At 40.6% G+C, this 25,096-nt stretch overlaps 3 protein-coding genes across 3 annotated transcripts; 1 reads left to right on the top strand and 2 right to left on the bottom strand.

The window, feature by feature from the left end:
* Nucleotides 1-3,148: 3,148 nt before the first annotated feature.
* On the bottom strand, nt 3,149-6,985 carry spef1 (sperm flagellar 1). Its single transcript, XM_030071102.1, has 6 exons — nt 6,877-6,985; nt 6,490-6,601; nt 5,603-5,750; nt 5,390-5,445; nt 3,878-3,983; nt 3,149-3,266 (listed from the first exon to the last, which is right to left on the bottom strand). The coding sequence occupies exons 1-6, from the start codon at nt 6,983-6,985 to the stop codon at nt 3,159-3,161; spliced, it is 639 nt and encodes a 212-aa protein (XP_029926962.1). The 3' UTR covers nt 3,149-3,158.
* Nucleotides 6,986-7,435: 450 nt separating this feature from the next.
* On the bottom strand, nt 7,436-18,351 carry adam8a (ADAM metallopeptidase domain 8a). Its single transcript, XM_030071445.1, has 25 exons — nt 18,279-18,351; nt 17,941-18,047; nt 17,721-17,794; nt 17,537-17,612; nt 16,285-16,361; nt 15,586-15,814; nt 15,252-15,329; nt 15,104-15,172; nt 14,463-14,632; nt 14,268-14,349; nt 14,005-14,135; nt 13,404-13,581; nt 13,217-13,306; nt 12,450-12,645; nt 12,246-12,327; nt 11,961-12,141; nt 11,407-11,493; nt 11,004-11,088; nt 10,460-10,571; nt 10,081-10,279; nt 9,669-9,716; nt 9,309-9,365; nt 9,104-9,154; nt 8,850-8,918; nt 7,436-8,373 (listed from the first exon to the last, which is right to left on the bottom strand). Exons 1-25 carry the CDS (start codon nt 18,319-18,321, stop codon nt 8,329-8,331), a joined length of 2,616 nt encoding a protein of 871 aa, XP_029927305.1. The 5' UTR covers nt 18,322-18,351; the 3' UTR covers nt 7,436-8,328.
* A 1,168-nt stretch (nt 18,352-19,519) lies between these two features.
* On the top strand, nt 19,520-25,008 carry znf511 (zinc finger protein 511). The gene is made up of 6 exons (XM_030070704.1): nt 19,520-19,774; nt 20,069-20,142; nt 23,328-23,529; nt 23,765-23,889; nt 24,277-24,528; nt 24,823-25,008. The coding sequence occupies exons 1-6, from the start codon at nt 19,610-19,612 to the stop codon at nt 24,890-24,892; spliced, it is 888 nt and encodes a 295-aa protein (XP_029926564.1). The 5' UTR covers nt 19,520-19,609; the 3' UTR covers nt 24,893-25,008.
* Nucleotides 25,009-25,096: the final 88 nt, after the last annotated feature.

Below are 25,096 nucleotides of genomic sequence, written 5' to 3'. Positions count from 1 at the left end.
CTGAAGTCCTGCCCTCGGCAAGGCCAGAGAGGCGTTCACAGAAGAAGGAAGCAGTCAGTCAAAGTTTGTGTCTGTATATGTGTGTGTGTGTGTGTGTGTGTGTGATTGCTTCTGGAGTCAGTAGGGACTGGAGCAGCCTCTTTTTATGACCTCTTTAGCCCATATGGAGATCTCTGGTATCCTTTCACAGCCAACTCATCAGTCTCTAGTCTCCTGTCCACTGGTGCTGCAAAATATTGCAGAGGTCCCTCTGCCAGAATGAGTAAGCATGTTTACCTTTAGTCTGACCCTGTTCTGGCTCGCCCTGATGTCAGGAATTGTGAGAAATGGGATCACAGAGCATCTCTAAGTGCAAATAAACTGGCAAAAAAAAAATGTGCACTGCTGCTTGGTTTCACTCGTCCTTGTTTTGTTTACTCAACTGAAGAGGAAATTGATTTTTTCTTCATTTTGTATGTGTCTGTTGGTCAGCATCAGTGCTGCTGCTGAACATTTGGATGGGTGGCCTCACTTGGGTGGAGAAAACCTGTTGGGAGTGCAAACTTGTGTCAGCGAGTTTAAAGCCCCACCTCTCAGGACGTGAGGTCAAGGTGAGGCTTGCTGCTTCCTGGATGGTCCAGTGCTCCTCTTTCCTTCCTTTTGCCCCCAGTTCCCATCTGTCTGATCCTGCATGATCCCACATTTCCACCGTGCTCAGCCCCTCCCTGTCCCTGTCCCTATCCACAGCAGAATTAAAGACATGGCTCTCCATCCTTCAGCTATCTGGAGGAGCAAGGGGAAGGTGTTGGGGGTGGTAGGTGTGTGTGTGTGTGTGTATGTGTGCGCGTGCACGGCAGTTCCCCCAAACAGCAGTATGTTACTGAATGATTCATCAGAAGTCACAACATTCATCAATAGCAGCTCTGTTTCAGAGTTTATCCTTACATTCCAATCCTCTGTGTGTTTATGTGTGTGCGTGTGTGTGTGTGTGTGTGTGTGTGTGTGGCTGGGTGCACAATACCCACACTAAATAGCATTACTTTCACTGTTTCTTGGGACCAGACTCCTTCTAGCACTGAGGAGCCCCTGAGGAGAGCCAATAGCGTTCCTCCTCCCTCTTCAGACAAAGGCATTTTTCAGTGATTACTGTCTCCCCTCCTCAAGCAAGTTCATGCAGTCCATCTAGTTTTATGTTGGATGTCTTTTGGTTCATGTAAATGTATTTTGTATAATTCTGTTTTTGTTTAGTCTGTTGTCATACAGTACCAATTAACTAGGTAAAACGCCTTGTGCACCTATTGTAGGGTTTAAGTTTTATTCTACTTGCTGGCAACAGTAGAGTGCCTCTTAAAGCCATTTTAGTGCTGACTGATATAACAAATGAGACCCAGTGAAGACTACTGTAAGCCACCATCATCACATGGCCTGGTAATCAGTCTTAATGTCTGCTACAGTAGCTTTTGTTTTACCCAGTGGTATGTAAAAATGTAGTACTTAAAGCAGAATCACCAAAACAATGTATTTTACAGCATAACACAGTGTTATAGTACAGGGTTTGCACAATATTTTGTAATTATCTAGAAATTATCAATTATCTAGAGAGACAGATGGAACAAAGCCTGAGTGAAAGCACACTTTGGTTGACATATACTGTCACTCCGCTAGATATACTGACAAATGCAAATGTTTCACTGCAGAGCTATATTGCCTTAAGCTTGGTGATAGTGATTGAATGGTGTCAAGGTAATCAGCCTATCAGTACCCTCACACTCCAACAAAGAAGTGCCTCATATGGGCCAGCAGGTCATCTATCTCCTGTTATTCTATGCCAGCAGAGACAAGATCAGAGATAAAGACTGACAAACATGCAGTGCTGGGTTTTATCTGGGGAAATCTGGCATATATATGACCGGGGACCACACAGCCACACCCATCAGAGGAGCATGAGGGGAAGACTGGTGTTAGGACAGGAAAGAAATAAATAAAATCATAACCTAACCGAGAATGTGTTTCTGCATGATGTCATGGTGAACTACATTTCTGTACAGAGAAGACCGGCTGTGTTATGTCACCAATGATTCGGTGTATTCAGGCTGTCATACGTCAGCTAAATACTTTAATAATTCTTTAGAAAAACTCCAAAGGAACTCATCAATGACTAATTTCTTTATCTGACTTATTCTCACACTTGTAAACAGGAGGAGGAGTTAGCAAGTAAAACTGAGAACTATTTTTATGATCAAAAAGAAGTATGAAGTCATCACTTTCAAAATGAACAGCTCATGCATTATTGTTTGCTGAAGCTGGTTAAACTTCGAAGCCTCAAGTCCATTTGTTTCTTTAATCTGCTGGCTCCTCATATTCAGGCAAGTTACATGGTCAGATGGTTTTTATTTATTGAGTGCTTCGAGGTTAGAGGTAACAGGCTGCGTAAAGGCACTGAAGTTGAACACTGCAGATGCACAAAACACAATATAAAACACACTAACTGTCCACACAGAGGTAACTAATTATATTTAACAAGTCAAAGTTTCACAAAACAGGCAAATTAAACAAATTACAGAGGAATCTCATTCATCTGAACATCAGATATCAAAGTAGAGAGGTTAACCAGAAAGACATAATCTGCAATATCGGCAGTGATGCAAAAATATATTCTATTGTACAGCGCACATTTGTTGCAATGCCCTTGCCATGATACAAAAAAGAAAAACATATTGACTACCAATTAGACTGTGCATGGTCTCTTGGAATATGGGTGCATATTTGGAAAATGTTACGCACTGAAATCTTCATGTATTTCATTCCTGGTGTGCCGTCATGTCATTACTGTGAATGGTCTCCATTCACAAAACACACTCAGAAAATAAGACAATGTTAAAATGGGGAAAACAGAGATATCTGTATTTGCGCTGGTGTGATTTATTTTAGCAGAGTGCAATATTGTCAGTATTTCTAATGGAAATTGTCCTTTATGTTTTATTGCAACCGGAATTATGTTAATGTAATATAGTAGTCTCCCTCTTTGTTTTTTCCCTCTTTCTTCCTCAATTTTTCCCTCTCTCTCTGTCTGCATGTGTGTGTGTGCGTGTGTGTGTGTGTGTGTGTGTGTGTGTGTGTGTGTGTGTGTGTGTGTGTGTGTGTGTGTGTGTGTGTGTGTGTGTGTGTGCATGCTTATATCAGGGCACTTTGGCCTTGTATGTCTCCAGATGCCGTGTCAGGTCAGCAATACGCATATCCTTCAAGTATACGAGGTGTTCCAATCTGCTCACCTTCATCTGCAGGATCTAGTCACACACACACATACACACACACAAACAACACACACACACCACGCAATGTCAGATTTTTAAAACAGCAACAGGATCTGATGAAAATCGAGAGGTTTGTCAACCTAAGCCCCCACCCATTCAAGCCTGAACAATCAGTAAATGATCTCACTGCTGCAAGTTCCTTAATCTCGTTCTGTAGAAGGTTGTTGCACATTTTTACATGTCATCACCCTGCTTCTTTTTTTTACACTGCCATGATAAGAAACTGTGACTTTTGCCCAGAAAAAAGGAAAGAAAAAAAAGTCACATCCGCTGAGCCTTCATTGACTCACCTACCGCTGCTGACACAGCCTGTGACACATACTGTCTCACAAACACACAACTCTCTCTCTCTCTCTCTCTCTCTCTGTCTTTCTTTCACACATGCACACACACACACACACACACACACACACATCTGCAAGAGCTTCACAGGTGGTTTCCGCATGGCACTGTTCTTTTCCTCATTTGCAGATGTTCTGACAGTCAGCACTGTGTCCTTCCCAGAGTTTAAAATGTGTGTTTTGCGTATGTAAGGTGTGTTTATCTGTGTGTGTATGTGTGTGTGTGTGTGTGTGTGTGTGTACCTCCACAGTCTCCTGTAAAGCCATTAGTGCCTGCTCTTTTTCCTGCAGGATTTGATAAACGGCAGGGTCCATATCCGAGGTAAAATACAATGTAGGCTGGGGTTTGCTGTATAATAAAGATACAGGAGACATGATTACTGGATCTATGGCTCCTTGGAGTCGGGATTTAGAGGAACATTTTAGTGATACCTGTTTTTTGTTGTATTCTTTTTGTCTGTTTTTGTTCCTCCTCCTGCTTTTGGTCGCGTCTGAAGTTGGGCCTCAATCTGATGGGCTTCTAAAGAGGACAGAAGCAAACTATGCATTTTATGCAGCTATGAAGTGGGCAGAATTCTCCATGAGTAGTCCATAACTTCATATGTGAAAAAATGTGCTGTCTTAAATTGAAGCTAAGGCTGGGAACCTGTGGGCATTTGTCCTATTAGACTTTATGAAGACAACAGAGGCTCATGGGAGAAGGAATCAGACTGACAATAAACAGCCAGCACAAGCAGAGGGAGCAAGGGAGAAATGGAGAAGTAAGATTAGAAAATGGAGACAAAGGGAAATCAGGAGGCCTTGAAGTCAAGCACTGCTGAGGTCAGGCCAGAGATAAAGGCCATCTGGTGATGTTGGGAGTTGATATGAGGACTTGAGCTGTGTGGCTGATAGTGGATGGGGCGAAGATGGAAGAAGAGGGAGGAGCTGAACAGATGAGGTGTGGGAAACGGAAGGGAGACATGTTGTCGGTTCCCTCCCTGAAAAAAGGTCCTGACATTGTCTAATCTGTCTACTCTGATGGCTTTAAATGTATGTGTGTGTTTGTGTGTGGGTCTGTGTTTATGTCTGTGTGGTCACTCTCTGGGGCTCATCAGTGTTAACTGAGAGAATCACACCGTATTCGTGGGACACAACCGCTACAAATGTGAGAAACAGAGGATAGAAATTCAAAAACTTCACTTCAGAGGCAGAATCACTGGGCCAACAGCCAAACTCCTTATTGACATTTTAAATTGTTGCAAAAAAAAAAAAAGAAAAAGAAAAAAGAAAGAAAAAATCCACTCTGACACAAAACCAGCCACGTCACTGCCTCTGGAATATCCTGATTTTATATGTGTCAGCTGATGCGTCAGCTGACTAGTAGCTGCAGCGCTATCAAGTCTAAAATTACTCCTGCTTCCATGCTTGTTGCTTGTTGTTACTTCTTGATTCAACATGTGTCAGCTGTTGTGTTCAAATGGCACGAGCAGCAAAGATATGAACAGCACAGTGAGTGTCGTCACATCACAGTCACCATTTTACTGCTAAATCAACATTTCCATTTTAAGTAATTCTGACTGATTCCCATATTTGATCGATTTAATCATGACTATGTAATATCTGGTGAATGTTTCACAACTGCATATGACACTATAAAAATTAGCCAGTGGACCAACTTCCTATGATGCCAGATCATAGGTTGTGATTGATGGTAAAGTGATAAAAAAAAGTAGCTTAGAAACAAAGTGAGAGAAATAATAGTATAAATGGTACTTTGCTGTACCTGTATGCGGTATCTCCTGGTTCTTGGTGTCATAATACTCCAAGTCCTGAGAGGATAAGGGAGAATTTGTTTTGTTAGTGGTTTCTGTCATTACCAATGCTCTGATTGAGAACATAGAGTAAGCCTGAGTGAGAGGGCTTAATATTCTGTAATTAACTATGACAAACAGACAAAAAACAGCACACACACACACACACACATACCAGCATATTGTCCACAGTGCGCTCCAGCTTCTTGTCTATCTTGTCCCTGAGGGCACACAGCACAGGCTCTATCACTCCCGGGGTGCTCAGGACAATCCTCTTCACTGTCTCCTCAGCCACGTGAAAATTCAGCTTGGAAAACACCTTCCTGCCCAAACAAAAGCAGAGCTGTTTGCAACTGACAAAACATGTTAGGATAGAGCAGGCAACTGTAGCTGAACTGATTGATAATGGTGATGGTAAACACCCTGAGGGTTAAATTATTTATGGTGAGGACTAAAACCATAAATCTATGCCTGGCTGGGATCCATATCAGTGGGGAAGGAGAGAATGAGTGGGCGTGTTAGAATTGGTTCTCACGGCCCGTCGCAGGGGCCCGTACTGCTCAGAGAGCTAAGCCAGTAATTTAAGTTTAGCCTTTATTCCCTATATGCCTCACATCATGCTTCCAGCAAAATTCAAGGGAATTTTGCTGGAAGCATGATGTGAGGGGATATTGTAATATTGAGTCTGAGATCCATTCCAGACCAATTCCAATGTGTGTTACAGGCTAAAATTGACCATTATTTGAATATTTATATGATGTATGGACAACGGTGCTGTAATTGCAACTGGATTTTTTTGGTGTGTGTGTGTGTGTGTGTGTGTGTGTGTGTGTGTGTGTGTGTGTGTGCGTGTGCGTGCACGTGTGTTGGGGCGGGGATTGATTAATAAGGCCAGATGATTTGAATTTAAGCTGTGGGCAGGATCCTCACTGGGTCAAGAGCAAAGCAAATACTTCTCCACCCCCCTCTACATTCATCCTCCAATCTCAGTCCATGGATGCAGCCATATTCCCTATAGTTACAAAACCACGCATGAAGTTTGACAAATGACAGATGTCTTGCCTGTTGAGAGTGCTCCAGTTACTGATCTTTTGCTGTGTGGAGCTCGCAGGGCTGTAGTTGTGTAACTCAACCAGTTTGGGGAAGAAATGTTTTACAACCTCTGCAGCCATCACTAGAGAGAGAGGGTTCAGGACAGACAGTATGTTCAGAAACAAAAAAATAACTCACAGTTTATGATACATTTTGAGCTGTTTAAATGGTATATATATATATATATATATATATATATATATATATATATATATATATATTTAATCTATGTAGTTGGTAATACTTGGCATTATGACAAGGTTGGTGATTATTATGAGGCTCATACAACTGCTGCCTGTCCTCCATCACTTCCCTCTGGGTTGCTAACCAAGCCACAAGCTATCTATCGTTAGCTACCTCCGTCGCTGAAGTCTCTTGTGATGTGTCTTTTCGGCCGGGACAGAGGTATTTTGTCAATCCATGCGTACAAATCCTGCAGCTGCTCTTCGTTCAACACTTGATCCATTATTGAAAAACATTCATCGGATACTTGAACAGGTCCAAACTGTTTTTCCAGCGAGTTAGCTGCTAGCCCCGCTCTGCAGCAGGTTGTTTAACGCGTTGCTATGCGACCAGTAAGCACCAATGGCAGCGCGATAGAATTTGGATGGATAGAACGGCAATTCCTGTTAAACTCGTGCGCGAGACCCTACATTTTTTTGTTATTTTGTGCATCCATGAAAAATGTTAATTTACTGCATATGACAACGTTATCAAAAGTCTATGGAACACATGCTAGATGTACACAAGGGCATTGCCATGAAACACTAGGAGGTGGCATTTCTATACAATCAAGTTCTGTGGACAACACATAAGTCTAGACGCTGTTTCCCAAACTTTGGCATGTGAAGGACTCCCAAAACTGCTGCAAAATAGACAGTGGACCCCTTATTTTAGAGGACTTTTACCCAAGAACACCACTCTGAGGACTTTGTCATTGTGATCATTCTTTTTTATTTTACTTTATTTTTTAATTCATTTATTTGCTCCATTTTACAAACAAAAAAAGAGAACATAAATAAATAGCAACTGATGAAAAACTTTCATGAATAATCAAGGCAATCAATGAGGGGGAAAAAAGTCCTCAATTATAAGTATAGGTATAGGACAGCCTGATCGCGTGATATGGACTCAGGTCCACTGCATAGAGTATGCTGTATAAAATCCCTTAAAGAATTACAATCAATCATCATGTCAACACTCATCGAAGTCACGCATAAGTCACTTGAAAAAGTTCAAGGCAAATACAGAAGTTGTGCGCAATATGCTAATCACTGTAAAGTGCCCAATGTTAGTGCCAGATTGAAAAACAATTCCCTTAATAAATCTATTCTTAGAAATCAGTACCAAAATGATGCTGGGAAATAAAAGGAAATGGTAACAGTTAGTAACAGTCACAGCATAAGTGGTCAGTGCAAACTGCTTAGTAAGTTTTTTTCACATCCCATGACAAAGGCAAGAGGAGAATTTTCCCTTGAATGACAAAACATATACTTAACATCCTGGCAGCATAGCCATTTGTCATTTACCTAGCACTTAAAAGCTGAATCTGCTCCGTCGCAAACTCAGGTTTCCATCAAGATACATAAACAAGATGCAGACAGCGGCCCTTCTCAGAGAGACCACAATTGATAAAAAAGAGTCACTATCGTTACTGTCCCTTCAGTGGTTCTGCTTTCCACATCAGCATCTCCTGAGAGGATCATCAAGACCCAGAGGCTCTCGAAATCGATCCACACTTAGTGGAACTAAAACAGTTTCCTGAGTAGGTGGATCTCAGTGTAACACCAGGTTGGATTGTTCCTTCCGTCATCTGGGCTTCCTGGGGGGCATCAGGGCAGCTTTTTCTACAGCCTAACCACACACACGCACACACACACACACACATACACGCCATGAATGAGTCACCATCACAGTACAATTCCAATTCTCCTTTTTGAAATTCCCTCATATACACTACATCTAACACCAGTCACACTATATATTAATACAATATATTAATACTAGTATGTACAACTGCGAGCTATTCAGTGACGGCTAGTAAAGAGTTATATGCTTGCTGACTAATTCTTAAACACTGAGCCAGTCCTTACTCATTCTAAACCACAGAGACCTTTATATATATCTGAGTGCCTGGAATAACATTAAGAATGTCTGAATGCCAGCTGCAAGTCTCTGCCCTCAGCAATTTAGTTAGGGGCATAAATGAATCCCACATCGGTTTCAGGCCATTGGAAATATATTTTTAGATAATAAGAATTTTTGGAACAAACCGCTGTGTCTATGTTTGAGTATTAAGAAAAGTCTGACTCTGGAAGCTGAAGACATACCAGCTGTTTCAGTACAGGGGGCGTTCCACAGGGCTTTGCTGGAGGCACAGGAGGCTTTGATTTCATAATCTGAGAAAACATTTGATCACATCTTAATCATGTGGCATTGTAAAAAAAACAAACAAACACGCAATCTGTGTATGAGTCTGTGAGTGTGGGGGATGTGTATGTGTGTGTGCGTTGTGAATGCATGTGTGTGTTTGCATCACACACACAGCGCAGCACAAGGAGAGTCATATGATAATTTCTCTTACTGGCTTAGCTCCAAGGGGTGGCAGAGGTTTGGATGGAGGTAGTGGCTTGGCCTATCAACAAAACAAAACAAACAAACAAACAAACAAACAAACAAACAAACCATAAATAATGATTACGAGGATCAAAGTTTTAGCATAACACCTCTACCAAAAATCAAAAGTTAGTTCTGAAAGTTCATTCTAAATCAGCTGTATGCGTCCTTACCTCAAAAAAGACCGGCTTGCATGGGACAACAGGTGGTGGCATAGGAGGCCTGACAGCCTGCAGGAAAACATTTACACAAAATATGAACTAATTCAGACACATGTAAGGAGTTAGATAGATAGATAGATAGATAGATTTTTATTGTCATTGCACAATCATATACGTATAATAATGCAACGAAATTGGGGCTCAGTCCTTTCGGTGCAGGGGAGAATAGAAAGCATCGTGCATCTTGCTAGTTGAATAGCCAAGTCCAGATAGATGGCTGCAGCCATGTCTGCAGCCAAAGAGACATGCGCATAGAGGTTTGTGATGCCACATTTAATCAAGGTGATGACAAAATAGCAGCCCTCAGGTTACCTGTTCGGTCTTTGATGGCTGAGGGACAGCTGGCACCTTCTTGGGTGGCTAGTGAAGGATAAAGACTCGGGATTAGTTAACATGAACTGATGAACAGCTTCTTTTCTTGGTATTTCTAATTCTGTATTTGGCAGGTTAGTTAAGAGCAGATTCTGTTGACGCTTCAGCAAGGCAGATGCTTGCGGTCTCTAGCACTTGAACCTGGGCCTACTGGTTAAAAGACGGTCTATCTACACACTATGTGACCCTGCTATTCAAAACATAAAACCATAATGATGACATATAAGATTTAAACTGTGTGCAGAAAAGGTAGAAAAGCTGCTTTAACACATACAGTGTGAGTCTAATCATTACACTTCCATGATGCCAGGTAGACTGGTGAGACTGACGTTAAATCAAAAGGGACTCTCACCTGTGGAGCCGCTCTGCAGGGGACTATGGCTCCCACACGGGTCTGGTTAGTGGCAGAGAACAGGGCTGTACAGGCTTGAGTAGCTGACGACTCCACAAATGTTGGCTGGCTGATGTGTGTGGGCTTGATGTGAGGGCTGCCCCGTGAATTGCCTGACTGAAACAGTGGGTTGGACTGTCCTGAGGTGGAATGGAGGGGTCTGAAAATAAACACACAAACACACACACACACACACACACACACACACACACACAGAGGCTCAAATCAAAGATGGACAGGAGAAAAGCTTTGTCTGAAACTATCAGAGGCTTTTTATGTTACTTTACAATGTGTGCACAAGATCACACAGGGAGGAAAGAGAGCGATGATTTTTGTGTACCTTTTTGCTGGACGTCTTTTTCTCACGCAGCACGTCAAACTTGCAATAACCAGGATTAGGATCAGAAGTACGCCTATCGCCACTGACACAGCAGTGACAACCACATCTGTTCCTGCACGCACACACGCACACACACACACACACACAGACTGTGTCAATATCCTTTATTGCTCAAGGATGAACAAACCACAGCATACGCCAGCCGGACAAAAAACAGAATTCACTGTAATACTATTATAGTATTTTTACAGGCTAAGAGGGACATTCCATTAAATCAATTTTATTTCTGATCCTCAGCACAGAGCACAATTGTTTGAGGCCACGAGAACTTGTTTATGTCTTGGTGAACAACATGCAGCAGTGAGGAACAGATACAAACAGTCATCCTGTAAGCATACGCATCGAGAAATCATGCATAGAAAAAACGTGAAACAGAGGCTGAAAAATGTGACCATCAGAGCAAAAAGGAATGCTTACATGAGAATATACATGTGCACACACACTTTCATAAGCACACACTCACACAGGCGAGACTGTACAGTACCTTCAGGCAGCTCTGAGAACTTCACATCACAGAAGGGTGGGGCCCAGCCTGGGTTGCAGTGACAGTTCCTCTCATGGTTACAGACCTGCAAGTCACAGTCAGATATGTTGCCATTCATCTGCTATAGCACTTGAGCAGTGGTTCTCAAACTGGGGGCTGTGAGATCATTTTTTGGGGTCCCAAAAAGACATAAGTGAAAGAAAAAGAATAACATGCAACATTTTCATGATTATATTTTCATATGCTACTCTTTTTTATGTTTTATTGTGAAGTACTGAGTAGTTTTAAACTGTGACACCTCCCTGATAATTAATGCAAATAATTAACTCTTAATTGTTTTAAGAGGTCACAAGCCCAAAAAGATTGAGAACCATTGATATAGAAGGTTTAACATCTGCCTCACCCCATGGTTGTTGCACTTGGCAGAGCAGTCATCTGTTCCGTACACCTTGATGTTTTTGATGTCTTGACACCGATTATCATAACATACCTGAGACACAGACAAAGACACTGTGAAGGAACTGAGACACAGTTCATAAATCTCCTGTATTCATGCTACTTACACTGCAAAAGGTCTAATTTTCAGTGCTAAAATCTTGTTCTTCTTGAAACAAGTGAAAAAAGTTTGTCAGGGGGATGAGATAATCTCACTTGTTTCCAAAGATTAAAAAAAAAAAAAAACTGTTTCCAGAATTCTCTTGGATTTAGAGTCATTTTCTGTATATTAGAGGGCTGAAAAGCCTTATTCTGCTTTTATCCAACATATTTATAAAAATCCTGAAACAAGTGAAATCGTTTTGGAGACAAATGGGAATATCAAATTCCACAAGGAGATTTTCTCAATTGTTTGAAGGAAGCACTGAACATGAGATTAAATTACTTGAAATTTTTTTGCAGAGTAGGAAGCATGTTTTCCTCCTGAATATTGTCTACAATATTTATGAGCAGGTTCCTCACCATTTTGTTGCCACATCTGGTACCAGTAGGTACCATTGGCAGATCTGCAGGGTAATGGTCTTTAGGGTCCATAGTTGCCTCATTGCATGTCTCTCCATTTGTTAGTGTGATGATGGACTTCCTGGATGTGACTGGGAACTCCCAGCCTCCTGTGCAGAAGAGCTTCCCACATGTCAGATCCCTGCAACCAAACACCAAAGGGAAATGATCCCAATAAGACAAAATACCACACTGTGTCTACGGGCTATGATTGAGGAGTATTGGGATTTGGGAATGATCGCATACTGGTCTGAACATCTCTGGCCAAACAGGGTCTTTCTGCAGTTCCTGCCCTTATAGAAACAAGCATCTGCAGCAACATTAGCATCTGCATCAGAGAACAACAGAAAACAAAAGATGGCAGAAATGTTAGGATGCTTCATGGACAAAAATCAAAGTTATGGTTCAACAGTAAATCAAAGTGATTTTCAACTGATCCTGCCGTCCTACCTGGTCCCCAAAGTCTCTTGCAGTGTTGTTCATGCGAAGGACACTGTCCATTGTAGCAGTATCCTTTCCCACGGTTGCAGGGCAGGCCGTTTTGGGTGAAGGCGTCAGCTGGACAGGAGGCAGAGAAACCAGTGCAGTATTCTGCCAGGTCACAGTCCCCTGCTCTTTGTCGGCACATGGTGCCTGTTGGTCTCAGCTGCAGAACAGAGAGGAACACAGATGGAAATGCGTACTAACAAAAGACATAGCCTTTCTCAGCTAGAGAGAGGGGATGATGTTAAAGGGAATCGATACTTCACATATTGGCAGAAATTATTTGCACTAAAAAGGGCAGTAGTTTCACTGAATTCAACTGCGACAGCATAATGATGAGTGATGTGATGCTATCAATCATAATACAGAAATTCCCTCCTCTCTCACACGTCACGGTAAATATTCAGACATCCGCTCTTCAGTGTCTTGTTCAAGGATGAAAGACACTGAGAAAGACACTGAAGAGCGGATGTGTCAATAGATGAATTATCTAATTTTAAATGGTGGTTGGTAACTGTGCCTGAAGCTGTTACTGATAATGACGTGTGAGTATCCCAGGAAGAGGAGATGCTCAGAAAAGATTGTAACTGTGAGAAAAGTTTGCTCCTCCTCAGTGATGTCAGTGAGCTTGCTCCACTAATATCCTGCTTAAAACACACACCCAGACATTGTACGATTAGAGAGAGAGAGAGAGTGTGTGTGTGTGTGCGTGTGTGTGTGTGTGTGTTACTGACCTGGCAGTTGTGACAGCATTCTCCCTGTGCACACTGGGCTCCTGCTTTGAGTTTGCAGGTAGTGGCATTACAGCAGGGATTCTTGCACTCCTGAGATAGAGAGAGTGAGAGGGTCACAACATTTGAAGTGTGTTTCTCTGCACCTCTCTCTCTGTGTGTGTGTGTGTGTGTGTGTGTGTGTGCATACCTCAACAGTGCCACAGTCACATTCCTCTCCAGGCTCCAGGAAGGCATTCCCACACACTGGTCCTCCATAGATACGATCAGTAGACGGAGTATCTAACAGACAAGCAGGATTTACTTCTTCCAGGAAGGCGCTGAGCTGCTGCTGACTGCAGCTGCTGAACATCTCTGGGTACACGAACCTAGCCAGAAAAAGAGAAGGAAAGAGAAATTATTGGCTTAACTTTATTGGGTTTTAACATAGCAGCCTGTCAAATTGGCATAGTTTTGGTGTAAGTAAGAAATTGTACATGTGATATTGTGGGTATTTTATTTCTGTGCTTCTGTTCTGGAACCACAAATGGACCCTACTTTAAAGCAATTTTGCCCTAATATTATCTATTGTAGTATCCATTGTATGTATGCCTGTGTATTTTAGCACTTTTCTTACTTTACTTATTCTTTTTAGCTCTATTTATTTCAGGAAACCATTGCTATTGTTGTACCTTGGCCCCAGAGAAATAACATTTTATCAAATTATGTACAGTTTATGTATGTATGTAGATTTGCACAAGCTGAAATGACAATAAAGTGGGCAAATCAATCAGTCAATCAGCTGAGCTTACCCAATACTCTCAGCCATGATACAGGTTGACGAGCCACAAATACATTGTGCGTTATCGTGGGACAATCCCAGGTTGTGACCCAGCTCATGGGCAATGGTAGAGGCCACTCCTACTGGGTTGGGGTTTTGGTCCTGGGAACAAAAGGGGTTCAGTGGATGAAAGTCAAATAGAATATGTGTGAATTAAACATTTTATAACCCCATTTTCTTCTTAAAAGATCTATGAAATTATCAATTGTTGCACAAGAAAAAAAACTTGCTAACCTCATTGACAGCTCCAGAGTTGGAGGTGCACATGGCCTTGGTGTTTGCCAAACCAACAGTTAAGCCATTGAAATCCACAGCTCTGCATGAATCAAAGGAAAAAGACATTTACATATCACAAAAAAAAAAAAAAAAAAAACAGCTTAATACGCCTTTTGATCATTGAGTTGCCAGGTGGAAAGAGCTGTGTCTTACGTGATGAGCTGTGCATTGTCATGTTTGGTCCTCCGCAGCAAGCTCTGCTGACGCCAGTCGAGGAAACGCATGAGGGTGACCTCAGGATCAGAGCTCACCTCGATCTGATCTCTGTATGTCCAGATCTCCAGACCCACCAGCATCACACGAAGACCCACGGGGCGATACAGCTGAAATGCAGCAGCACAGAGCATCACTGGCACACAGACTCTGCAAAGTGGAAACCCTGAAGCAAAATTAATATCCTATTTTTAATGTGTTGGACAGTTTGATCAATATCTGTGAACATGAGTGAAGCTCTCAGAGGGATAGACACCAGCACACCGGGGTTGTTATCCTGAATGTTATCAGAAGAAACAGTTTCTAATTATATGTATTCTTGAGATGCCAAAACCTAAAGCTTTCCTACTGCAAATAAAAATATTTAAAGCAACTTATTTTGTTGTGGGACAGGTAGTGATTCAAAATCTCTTCACTGTGCTGTTCCTGGCTTTGGGAGAGGTTTGTTCATCTTGTTTGCAGATCTAGAGCAAACTGTCCAAGATCAGTTAATTTCTATTTTATTTAAAATATCCCGTTCTCAGCGGAAAAAGAAACTTGTGCCACTGAAGCTACTAGACTACAGAGAAAGCTGTAGGTACCTTATCCACATGGTTTACAACTTGAAGAGCACGGGCCTCTATCGCCTTTTTGCTGCCAAACTTCTTGTACTGGAAAGAAAGGATGAGGTTAAATTTGTGAAAATACAACCTGCAGTCAGACTGAGTCAGGAGAATCAGGCAAACATACCTCTGTGTTGTCAACCACCAGAACCATCTCCACTATCCTGGGTTTTCCAGTACGGGCTTTGTTCTGGGCCCTGCTTTTCTGAATAATAAAGAGACATGTTAGACATTGAGTGTATTGGACTGATAATTTAATTTTAAAGTACAGCATTGAGCCAACACTGGCCTCTCAATAACAATGTCAAGGTTGTGGATGTGATTCCTTTTATCTTAAAGGTCAGTAAAGTATATACAGTAAAAACTGTTGGATATCAGCTTCAGTACGACAATAGTAATACTGGAATTCAACAACCCATATCAGCTTTCTGTTGCTTCACTTTGATGTTGAGTGTCTTTACCAGGCTGCTGAGCTGGAACAGTCCAGAGGGACGGGACCCGTGATCGTAGAAGGTGGTTGTGTTTCCTTGGGAACAGGAGCTCCTCTTCCTCCTCAGGTGTTTGTAGTTGTAAACCGCGTGAAGACCCTCTTCGTCGGCCTCATGGCTCTGACTTGCAGCCTGTTGTCCTGCCTCAGCACCAGCTAGAGGTTCGATAAGGTAGACTTGGTCCTGGAGCCGCACAAACCCACTGGAGGGCAAAACAGGAATACATCAAAGAGGGCAGAGATATTACCCAGCTTTGATCATGGTATGCATCAATTTTGCTTCTCATTCTGTCTTATTTCTACAACTACTGACAGTAACAGAAACCTCTTTTACATGACCTAACAGAGAAGCCTGGACTTTGTAGCATAAAGATTTGATTGGGTCTTAAGAGTCTGTGCTACATGCAGTACAGACTGAGAGTTAATGGCTTTAATGTGGGGCGTAATGGATGTTCACAAACAGACCCTCTGTTTATCTTGTGAATCTTTACATTGGAAACACTGGTGGATCTTTCTGTGAGGCTCTGTCTTTGCCGGTGACTCAGAGAGGGAGACATAACTGCTCCACCAGCCCTTCATGGATTCAATTTAACGTGGCAGTCATCTTAGAAAGCTTATAATCTTGTGGTGCTTAGTAATCTAAGATGAATAAGGTGCATTCGGTATTACTCACTTCATTCCTGAGCACAGATCCATGCTCGCAGAGGAGTCCTCCACTTCCACGACGTGGCCATGGTAATAGCAGTGACCCTGAACAGGCAAACATCATTGTCAGGCAGTCAATGAAGAGATTTCACCTCATATTTTATTCTTTCCTGAACTGTAGAATATCTCAGGCTCAATACACTAACTTTTTGTCTAATTAGATGTGAAGATGTAAGTAACAGGGTCAGCAGTTTGACTGACAGCTGCTCATGTGTAGGTGGTGATGCCATGTACAGTGTACCATTAAATTTCCAGTTTTGGTTGATGAACACCTCTGACATGTATGTGGTTTGAGATGCCACTTCTCATAAAGAGGAAGTTAGCAAATGATCACCTTTTATGGCATTTAGGATCTGTTTTACCAGACAGAGAAATGAAACACGGGCACTGAGAACATAGGAAAAAGTCCCTATCCTGAGGTTGGTGGATGGAGATGATGAAGTTGGCAGAGATCTGCACCAATTAGTACAAATTACTACTTGTAAAATGTGTCATTACTGCGTCTTAGTCTCTAATTTGCTCGACAGGCCTGAAGAACTCTCACTAACTTGGAGGAAAACTTATGACAGCAGTCCTCTTCTGTTTTGAAAATACTGAAATACTTCTTCATAGATGTCAGACTTCGCAGAAGGAAAAAAATAAATGCATTTACATAACTTGTAGTTGCCCTATTGAACAGCTTAGAGCCGTGACTGTGAAGTTAGGCAGAGGATGGGATCATACAAGCATACAGCTTCTGACAAAGCCACCAGCACATCAAGACAAATGTGGCAGACTGATGAAACGGGGTGGGCTGATGGGATGGGACATGCTGTGCCAGGGATTTGTACTTAATTCGTTTTTTGTACACTTTGAATCATGAGATGATGCTTTCAAGTGTAAAAATAAAAATAAAAACAAGTGCAGTGACATTAGAGTAGATAAATATTTTGGGTTTGTTATTGATTTAATAAAGAGTGTTTGGCCTATTTATAATGTGTAAGAAAGCGTAAATTTTACTTTTACGTTTTACATTTTTCCTGTGCAGAGTTATGTTCTAAATTCAAAAAGAAAAAAAAAAGAATTCACTCAAATAATATGGCAAATATATGGCATGCTATTATGCAGAATTTTAATATATCCTCAGCCTGACTATGAATTAAAAGATCATGTTAATTTACTCAATAAATTACCCAGTTATATCAATATAGTATTTCTGATTGTGGTAAACAGAAAAGTACCTCATCTGGAGTGGTGGTCACTTGTGTGCCATGCTCAGTATAGTGTGTCACTGAGAAGTTTTTCCCCACAAGATTTCTGGAATGGAAACATTTTCATCTGTCAGTAACTGACCAAGTAAATAAGTGTGTGTAACCTGCACATTAAAAAAAATGTATAATTTTAGAGGCGTTAAAATGATCTCACCTGTTCTTTTCCAGGTGTAAAGTGCAATTCTGCCCTGCTATTGTTAGACAGTACTCGACTACATCAGGGTAGGTCTACACACACACACACACACACACACACACACAGTAAAAAAAAAAAAAAAAAAAAAAAAAAAAAAAAGTTAAGACTCTAGGGCCTGGTTGTGAGATACAATATGAACGTGAAATAGTTCAAATAACACAGTAGAAACTGAATTTACCTGCTGTGCAGAGTGAGTCCTCTGAAATGCATCCTTTACTTTCTGAGGTATCACTGATTCGTACTCCATCACATGAGGTAGAGTCCTCAGACTGCCCACAATCACTCCTGAGAGGACATGGATATGTTGTAAAATAAGAGAAAGAAAGAAAGAAAAGACAAATATAGACAAAAAGAAAGACAGACACAAAAATAAAGAAAGATGAAAGAAAAAAGATACAAGGCCGAAAAGACTAGGGAAAGAAAGTACAGAAAAAAACAATAAAAAGACAAAAAAAAAAAAAAAAAAAAAAAAAAAAGAAAAGAAAAGAAAAAAAGAAAAGAAAAGAGACGACGTACCCCATGAGGAGATGCACACACAGATAAAATATCCAAACCGCATGCTGCTCTGACGAGGAGACACTGTCACCGGACGCTCTGCGGGCTCAAGCAAAAGCCGGAGCTCTTCCGCCGACCTCCGCCCCTCCCTGCCAGCCTGCCTCTGCAATATCCTGAAAATTAGCATTTGTGGCCAAGAAACCACGTGAGTCATAACCCCTGTCTTTTCTTTGCCTTAGAAGATACAGAGGCGACTTTTACAGCTGCAAAAAGTTTAAATTTAGTTTGAAATTACCGTCTGAATTAAGCAGTGAGTTCCAGTCAACTAAATCATGCGTAAGCATTAAAATGCCTTTTTCCAGTAGGGCTAAAAAAAATCTTTTCTTTTCTATTGTTAACTTGTCTTAAACTTTGCCAGCTTAATCAGATAAGGTAATTTATCTCATTCAGCATAGCCTACGCCAAATTTTCTTGTTGTCTACTCTCCTGCATTAAGTTACAGCAAGGATATATGACAACAATTAGCAGCCTTATTTACATAATATTTCAAGCCCAACTCAAATCTAATCAGTTTGTAACTTTTCAGGGCCAGACTTGTCCACACTAATCTGATTTGTAATAATATTATTTTCTGCTATTTAATTTCGCTACCTCTAAAATCTACCGCTCACTCCCCTATGATATTGGCAGAAGACAAAAGATTAATTTGCTAGGCATGCAGACAGTTTGTCAGGCAGATGGAAACCATTGTGGGTGTTGCTGCTGCTGTTTTAATAGCCAGGAATAGTCTCTCAACCAGCGGCGGACCAAACAGCCCAGTAGCGGGGTTTGTCGCCATCTGCTGGCTGAAAGTTTGCAGGCTCAGACGCGCACAGATAAAGTGAAGTCTCTGTTATGAGCGCTCGTGAAATTTTCTTGATGTGTGTTGTGAGAAAACTTCACCTCTACTTTATTAGCGTACTGTCAGATTTACCAAAGAATATCTAAAAGAATATCTAAAAACTAAGTAAGTAAGAAAGAATGAATGAAAGAAAGAGTTCCCACTCTGTTCCTATTTCTACGCACAAATGCGAAATTGGCATGTAACCTCAGTTTTCTGGCTGCCTGGCTCATCAGGTGACTGTGGAGAGTATCTTCATGAATGACTGGTCAGTGTAATTGTTACAGTAGTATTTTGTGGCTGATATGGGCCGATATGGGTGATTAATCTTCTTAAAAATAAACGATCTTTGGAAGCATACAACCGCGTGGTGTGTCGGATGACGTCGTCACTTCGCGCCGTGGCAGCAACCAAAACACTGCGTCGCTCCTCTCTTTCCCAGCCAAAACTCACAGAAAACAAAAACAAAACTATGTTACAGCCAGAAGCGAGTGATTATTTAATAGAAACTTTGAGGGAAAAGTGTCCAGCGGTTGACTCACAGCTGAAGGAGGAGAGTGAAGAGGACAACACACCGAGCCCATTCAGTTTCACTCCACAGCGCATACACCTGCACAAGGACCACGAGCTCTTTGAGGTAAAATACACACTTTCTCATGTCACGGACCCCAAACCAGCAGGGCGCTTGTGTTGCTATAACAGAGTCCAGTAAAATCTCTGTTCAGAGTTGTCATTATACATTAAATTTCATGTCATTACATCACTTCTTGGGGACAAAATATCAATGAATTGAACTGTCAATTTACTCGGCACCTCCTGGCCTGGAGGGGTCCCCGGACCACAGTTTGGGAAACCCTGTGTTGCTTCTTAGTTAATGAATAGCAACTTGTGCAATCTTATGGTTAATGTAACCTCTGAGTATCGCTTTCAGGATGGGGACATTCATAGACACCTGTACCTGCAAAATCTGTCCACCTCAGAGCCAGACGACAAGCCAAAGCTCAGGTAGGAAAGTCAGAACGGCACCATTACTATGACATATTATGGGTGATATATCAATACCTTATCAATATCATGATGTGAAATGAAATATAATCTGGAATTTCAGATACTGCAGTATTGTGATTACGGCATAAGAGATGTGTTTTCCTGGTTTGAAAAGCCGCATTACAGTAAAGGGATGCAAATCTCTGCACTTAGGCTGTTGAAGCAGTTTTTTTTTTTTTTTTTTTTTTTTTTTTTTTTGTCTCTGTCTCTGTCACCTGCTTGGACATCATATCTGATAATTATTTAGCAAAAATCTCTTGTGTGTAAAACACTGAAACTTAAATTTAAACTGACATCTGTTCCTCTTCTTCACTGGTTTTATACCTGTGTGACTACTGAATGGAGGTACAAAATTTAGAGTTTAGAGAGAATCCCTTGCTCTTTGTTTCAAGCGCAAAACCATCAAAACCTGACTTTACATGATGAAAATCCGCTATCAACTATTCTGCTGTCAACTTCCATTATAGTTGTACTGGCAATAAGCAGCTTAATGTTATATCATTTACATTTAGACATTTATTTGTGGGGGTAAGAAAAATTCAGCACCAAACAGCAAAATGTGTCCAGAGAAGCAAGACACTCTGCTGTTGTTTAACAATGTTAAAGTAGTCAGGACCGAAAATTGAAAAAGCCCCTTAGAAAAAAACATGGTAGGCATTTTTGAGGAAAAGCACTTTATCTGTTGTTTCTATATGATTTTTTAGTGCTGAATCCATTTCTGCCGTATGCCAAGCTGTAAAAGTTACCGTTTAGTCATAATTATTGATTAATTAGCATGATTATTGATTAGTCACCCAAAGTTAGAAATGGCTATCAGTTTCCTATTTGTCAATATTCTATATATGATTGTTTGGTATCATTGTAAAGGGGACCTTCTCAGCTTTCATTTAAGCCCATGGGTGTCTCTTTCTGACAAACACAGAGGTCACATGACCTCCTTAAACCATAAATTAAACACATTTTCCCACATTTTTCGCCTAAACTATATAGTTTCTTTTATCCCTGTGGGATCAAGGGATATCAAGGACCCAAAAGACAACAACCACAATACCTAATGGACTTTGAGAATTCAGGAAATGTATGATATACCCATACTATTTCTTTGTGAGAGGTTATTGTGAGCCTTAAAATAGCAGTAACTGACTCAGGCCCATTCACCTCCATTCATTCTCCAGCATTACGGAAAAACAACCTCACCAATTGTTTACTGTAGATATAATGATATTATTACTAATACAAATGTAATAATAATCAAAGGCCAGGTAGACATTTTTCATCAATTTAATGAATTAGTAAAATTAACTGAACGTGGCCACTAATTACTGTATTTCACCAATTAATCTCCCGGCCGCAAATATAGTCCAGTCATTTTATGAAAAAACCTAGGACAAATTGCAAGAGAAAAAAACTCAACTGATTTTGTATCCTCAGTTTGTCCTGAGTGAGGAGAAAAAAAGTCCAAAGAAATCCCATTAGTGGAAAGTTTAGAAAATCACCTCTATATGACCATATAATACCAAAAAACACAGTTTTTAACACACAGGGGAAAGGGGTTCAAAATTTTACTTTCAGATATCACTATAAAAATTCACAAGTTGATTACACACACAAAGACAAGAAAAAAAGTCAATTACAAGTTCTTTGAATTATTCTGTTTACACATGCATATCACACATTATCTGATTTGATATGCGCTAATAAGGAATATAAGGAATAAATGCCAGAACAGATATTTAAACAGTGAATTAAATGGTCACTATATATATAGTAACCTTTTAATTCACTGTTATATAGTAACCTTTTAATTCAAGGTTACTATATATATATTAACCATTTAATTCACTGTTTAAATGTCTCCTCTGGCATTTATTCCTTATATTCCTTATTAGCGCATATCAAATCAGATAATGTGTGATATGCATGTGTAAACAGAATAATTCAAAGAACTTGTAATTGACTTTTTTTCTTGTCTTTGTGTGTGTAATCAACTTGTGAATTTTTATAGTGATATCTGAAAGTAAAATTTGGAACCCCTTTCCCCTGTGTGTTAAAAACAGTGTTTTTTGGTAATATGTGGTCATATAGAGGTGATTTTCTAAACTTTCCACTAATGGGATTTCTTGGGACTTTTTTTCTCCTCACTCAGGACAAACTGAGGATACAGAATCAGTTGAGTTTTTTACTATTGCAATTTGTCCTAGGTGTTTTCATAAAATGACTGGACTACCAGGCGTTTAAAAGAACCAGGCGGCTATTTGCGGCCGGGAGATTAATTGGTGAAATACAGTAATTAGTGGCCACGTTCAGTTAATTTTACTAATTCATTAAATTGATGAAAAATGTCTACCTGGCCTTTGATTATTATTACATTTGTATTAGTAATAATATCATTATATCTACAGTAAACAATTGGTGAGGTTGTTTTTCCGTAATGCTGGAGAATGAATGGAGGTGAATGGGCCTGAGTCAGTTACTGCTATTTTAAGGCTCACAATAACCTCTCACAAAGAAATAGTATGGGTATATCATACATTTCCTGAATCCTCAAAGTCCATTAGGTATTGTGGTTGTTGTCTTTTGGGTCCTTGATATCCCTTGATCCCACAGGGATAAAAGAAACTATATAGTTTAGGCGAAAAATGTGGGAAAATGTGTTTAATTTATGGTTTAAGGAGGTCATGTGACCTCTGTGTTTGTCAGAAAGAGACACCCATGGGCTTAAATGAAAGCTGAGAAGGTCCCCTTTACAATGATACCAAACAATCATATATAGAATATTGACAAATAGGAAACTGATAGCCATTTCTAACTTTGGGCGACTAATCAATAATCATGCTAATTAATCAATAATTATGACTAAACGGTAACTTTTACAGCTTGGCATACGGCAGAAATGGATTCAGCACAAAAAAATCATACAGAAACAACAGATAAAGTGCTTTTCCTCAAAAATGCCTACAGGGTTACATGATTCTGAAGTTACAGACCAGTCTAAAGTGATGTGGGGTGGATTTTTCCTTTAATTGCAGTCCTCTGCAACCTCTCTTGAACAAGACTCACATTTTTGCATGAAACTCTGTTCTTCAGGTTTTATTGTTCAGGTCGACATTCATTGCATCCCCTGTGTTTTCCTCATTTCCCAGTGTGTCTGAGTTTGCCTGTCACATCTCCGGGTGCAGTCAGCTGTTCAGCAGCGTGGAGGAGTACGAGCACCACTACAACTCGCTGCACAGACACGTGTGCTGCTCCTGCCGTCGCTCCCTGCCGTCCGCTCGCCTCCTTGACATTCACATCCAGGAGTGGCATGACACTCTCTTCACTGTCCTCGCTCAAAGGCAAGATATGGTAAACTGAAAACCACCTGCAGAGAAAAAAAAACAAAAAAACTTTTCACATTATTTTGGTGTCCATGACATTTTCCTAGACAGTTTGATTTTCATCTTTCAGCAATCTTGTATCAGTTAACATCAGGTTTGTCACTCATTTAATGAACTACAAACAATTAAATTTAAAGCCTTTAGTCATGCATTCAAGAGTAATTAATGCCTTTTAACTCTTTGTGACTCTTCTTGTTTTTCAGTATCAGTGTTTGGTGGAAGGCTGTGGACAGAAGTTCAGGACTAGCAAACAGAGGAAAGACCATCTAATAAGAATTCACAAATACCCTGCAGACTTCAGATTTGACAAGACCAAAAAAGGCAAAGGGTGAGGGAGTCCCTACTTCCCTTTTTGGCCTCAAGGTGGCAGCAAAACCCACCATGTGAGAAAAAAAAAATCTAGCAGCACTACAGGGAATACATTTGCTTTTAACCAGACTTAATTATATTTTCATTTGTTTTCATTATCAGGGCAAATTGATGTGTCCGTCTCAGACTTTCAGAATATGAGGTTGTCTTTACTATTTTGCTGGTGAAACTAATATGGAGATTTGGTGTTGTAGAGGACAGTAAACAGCATATTTTTGTCTGAACAACCTAATAATGAAATGGCTCAAAAGACTCCTTAATTAGCTATTTTTTTTTTCTTAAAATGTATGTTTTTTGCACATGCATGGTTATTTTAATGTATTCTCACTGATACCTTTACAAATAGGACTCGAGGGATGAAGAGTGAGCAGCAGAGCGACACAGCTATGGAGGTGACAGAGGATGTGTGTGAGGTTATGTGTGACACGGAGTCTGACCAAACAGAGGGAGGAGAGGCCATGGAGCCTCACAGTTGTGCGGGAGCGGCTGTTCACCAAGCGATCTCTGCCCCTGCTGAGATGCATTCAGATCTCTCTGCTGCGGGTCATGGCGCCACAAACATGAGCACTGAGCAAGGGAGGCCACGTTACTCCTACAGGTCAGTCTTCAGTAAAGTCTGCTGGGTGCTCTTCATTTAGTGGACACTCTCAGGTTGGGTCAGCCCTGTGCTAAGAGCTGATCCAGGGTTAATTCAGCCATTTTTACAAGGCACTGGGCTGCTTGTAAATTCAAAGCGAGTCTAAAGGGTCATTAATCTGGCCATTTTAGGCAGTTTGGATTAGCATTCAAACAGCTGGCAGTATTGTGTAATTAGAAATATGTGCTAACATGATAGTTGCAACATCTTTCTTTTTTGAATACAAATTTCAGCAGCCTTATTCTCTTGTTTCAGGGTCCCGAAGAACGTATGCTTTGGTCAAGGCTCTGTCCGAGGGTTTAGAGCGAGGGGAAGGAGAAAATGAGGCTCCAGCAGTAAGCCTTCCATTGCTCGTCTCTAAAGATGAATAACTTTATGTCGTAATCAAATACATTTCCTGTCACATGTTTTTTAAACTTAAAATAAATTGTTTTGATAAGCGATTGTTGACATAAAAATACGAGGTGATTTTTTTTTTTTCTCAAGTCGTCAAAATAGTGTCAGATATTTCACTGGTAAAGGTTCATGA

This window comes from Myripristis murdjan, chromosome 15 (assembly GCF_902150065.1).
Source record: "Myripristis murdjan chromosome 15, fMyrMur1.1, whole genome shotgun sequence".
Classification (NCBI taxonomy): domain Eukaryota; kingdom Metazoa; phylum Chordata; class Actinopteri; order Holocentriformes; family Holocentridae; genus Myripristis; species Myripristis murdjan.
The sequence above is the reverse complement of the archived record's forward strand: the minus strand, read 5'-3'. Positions and strand labels throughout refer to the sequence as shown.

Coding starts and splice junctions, on each gene's coding strand:
- spef1 (XM_030071102.1), bottom strand. CDS start 6,985: ATGGATCAAGTGTTGAACGAAGAGCAGCTGCAGGATTTGTACGCATGG. Junction 6,602..6,876: donor AAGAGACTTCAGCGACGGAG/GTAGCTAACGAT, acceptor CTCTCTCTCTAG/TGATGGCTGCAGAGGTTGTA. Junction 5,751..6,489: donor AACTGGAGCACTCTCAACAG/GCAAGACATCTG, acceptor TTGTTTGGGCAG/GAAGGTGTTTTCCAAGCTGA.
- adam8a (XM_030071445.1), bottom strand. CDS start 18,321: ATGCGGTTTGGATATTTTATCTGTGTGTGCATCTCCTCATGGG. Junction 18,048..18,278: donor TGTGTGCATCTCCTCATGGG/GTACGTCGTCTC, acceptor ATGTCCTCTCAG/GAGTGATTGTGGGCAGTCTG. Junction 9,717..10,080: donor CCTGCAGAGCGGCTCCACAG/GTGAGAGTCCCT, acceptor ATCCTTCACTAG/CCACCCAAGAAGGTGCCAGC.
- znf511 (XM_030070704.1), top strand. CDS start 19,610: ATGTTACAGCCAGAAGCGAGTGATTATTTAATAGAAACTTTGAGGGAA. Junction 19,775..20,068: donor AGGACCACGAGCTCTTTGAG/GTAAAATACACA, acceptor TATCGCTTTCAG/GATGGGGACATTCATAGACA. Junction 24,529..24,822: donor AGGCCACGTTACTCCTACAG/GTCAGTCTTCAG, acceptor CTCTTGTTTCAG/GGTCCCGAAGAACGTATGCT.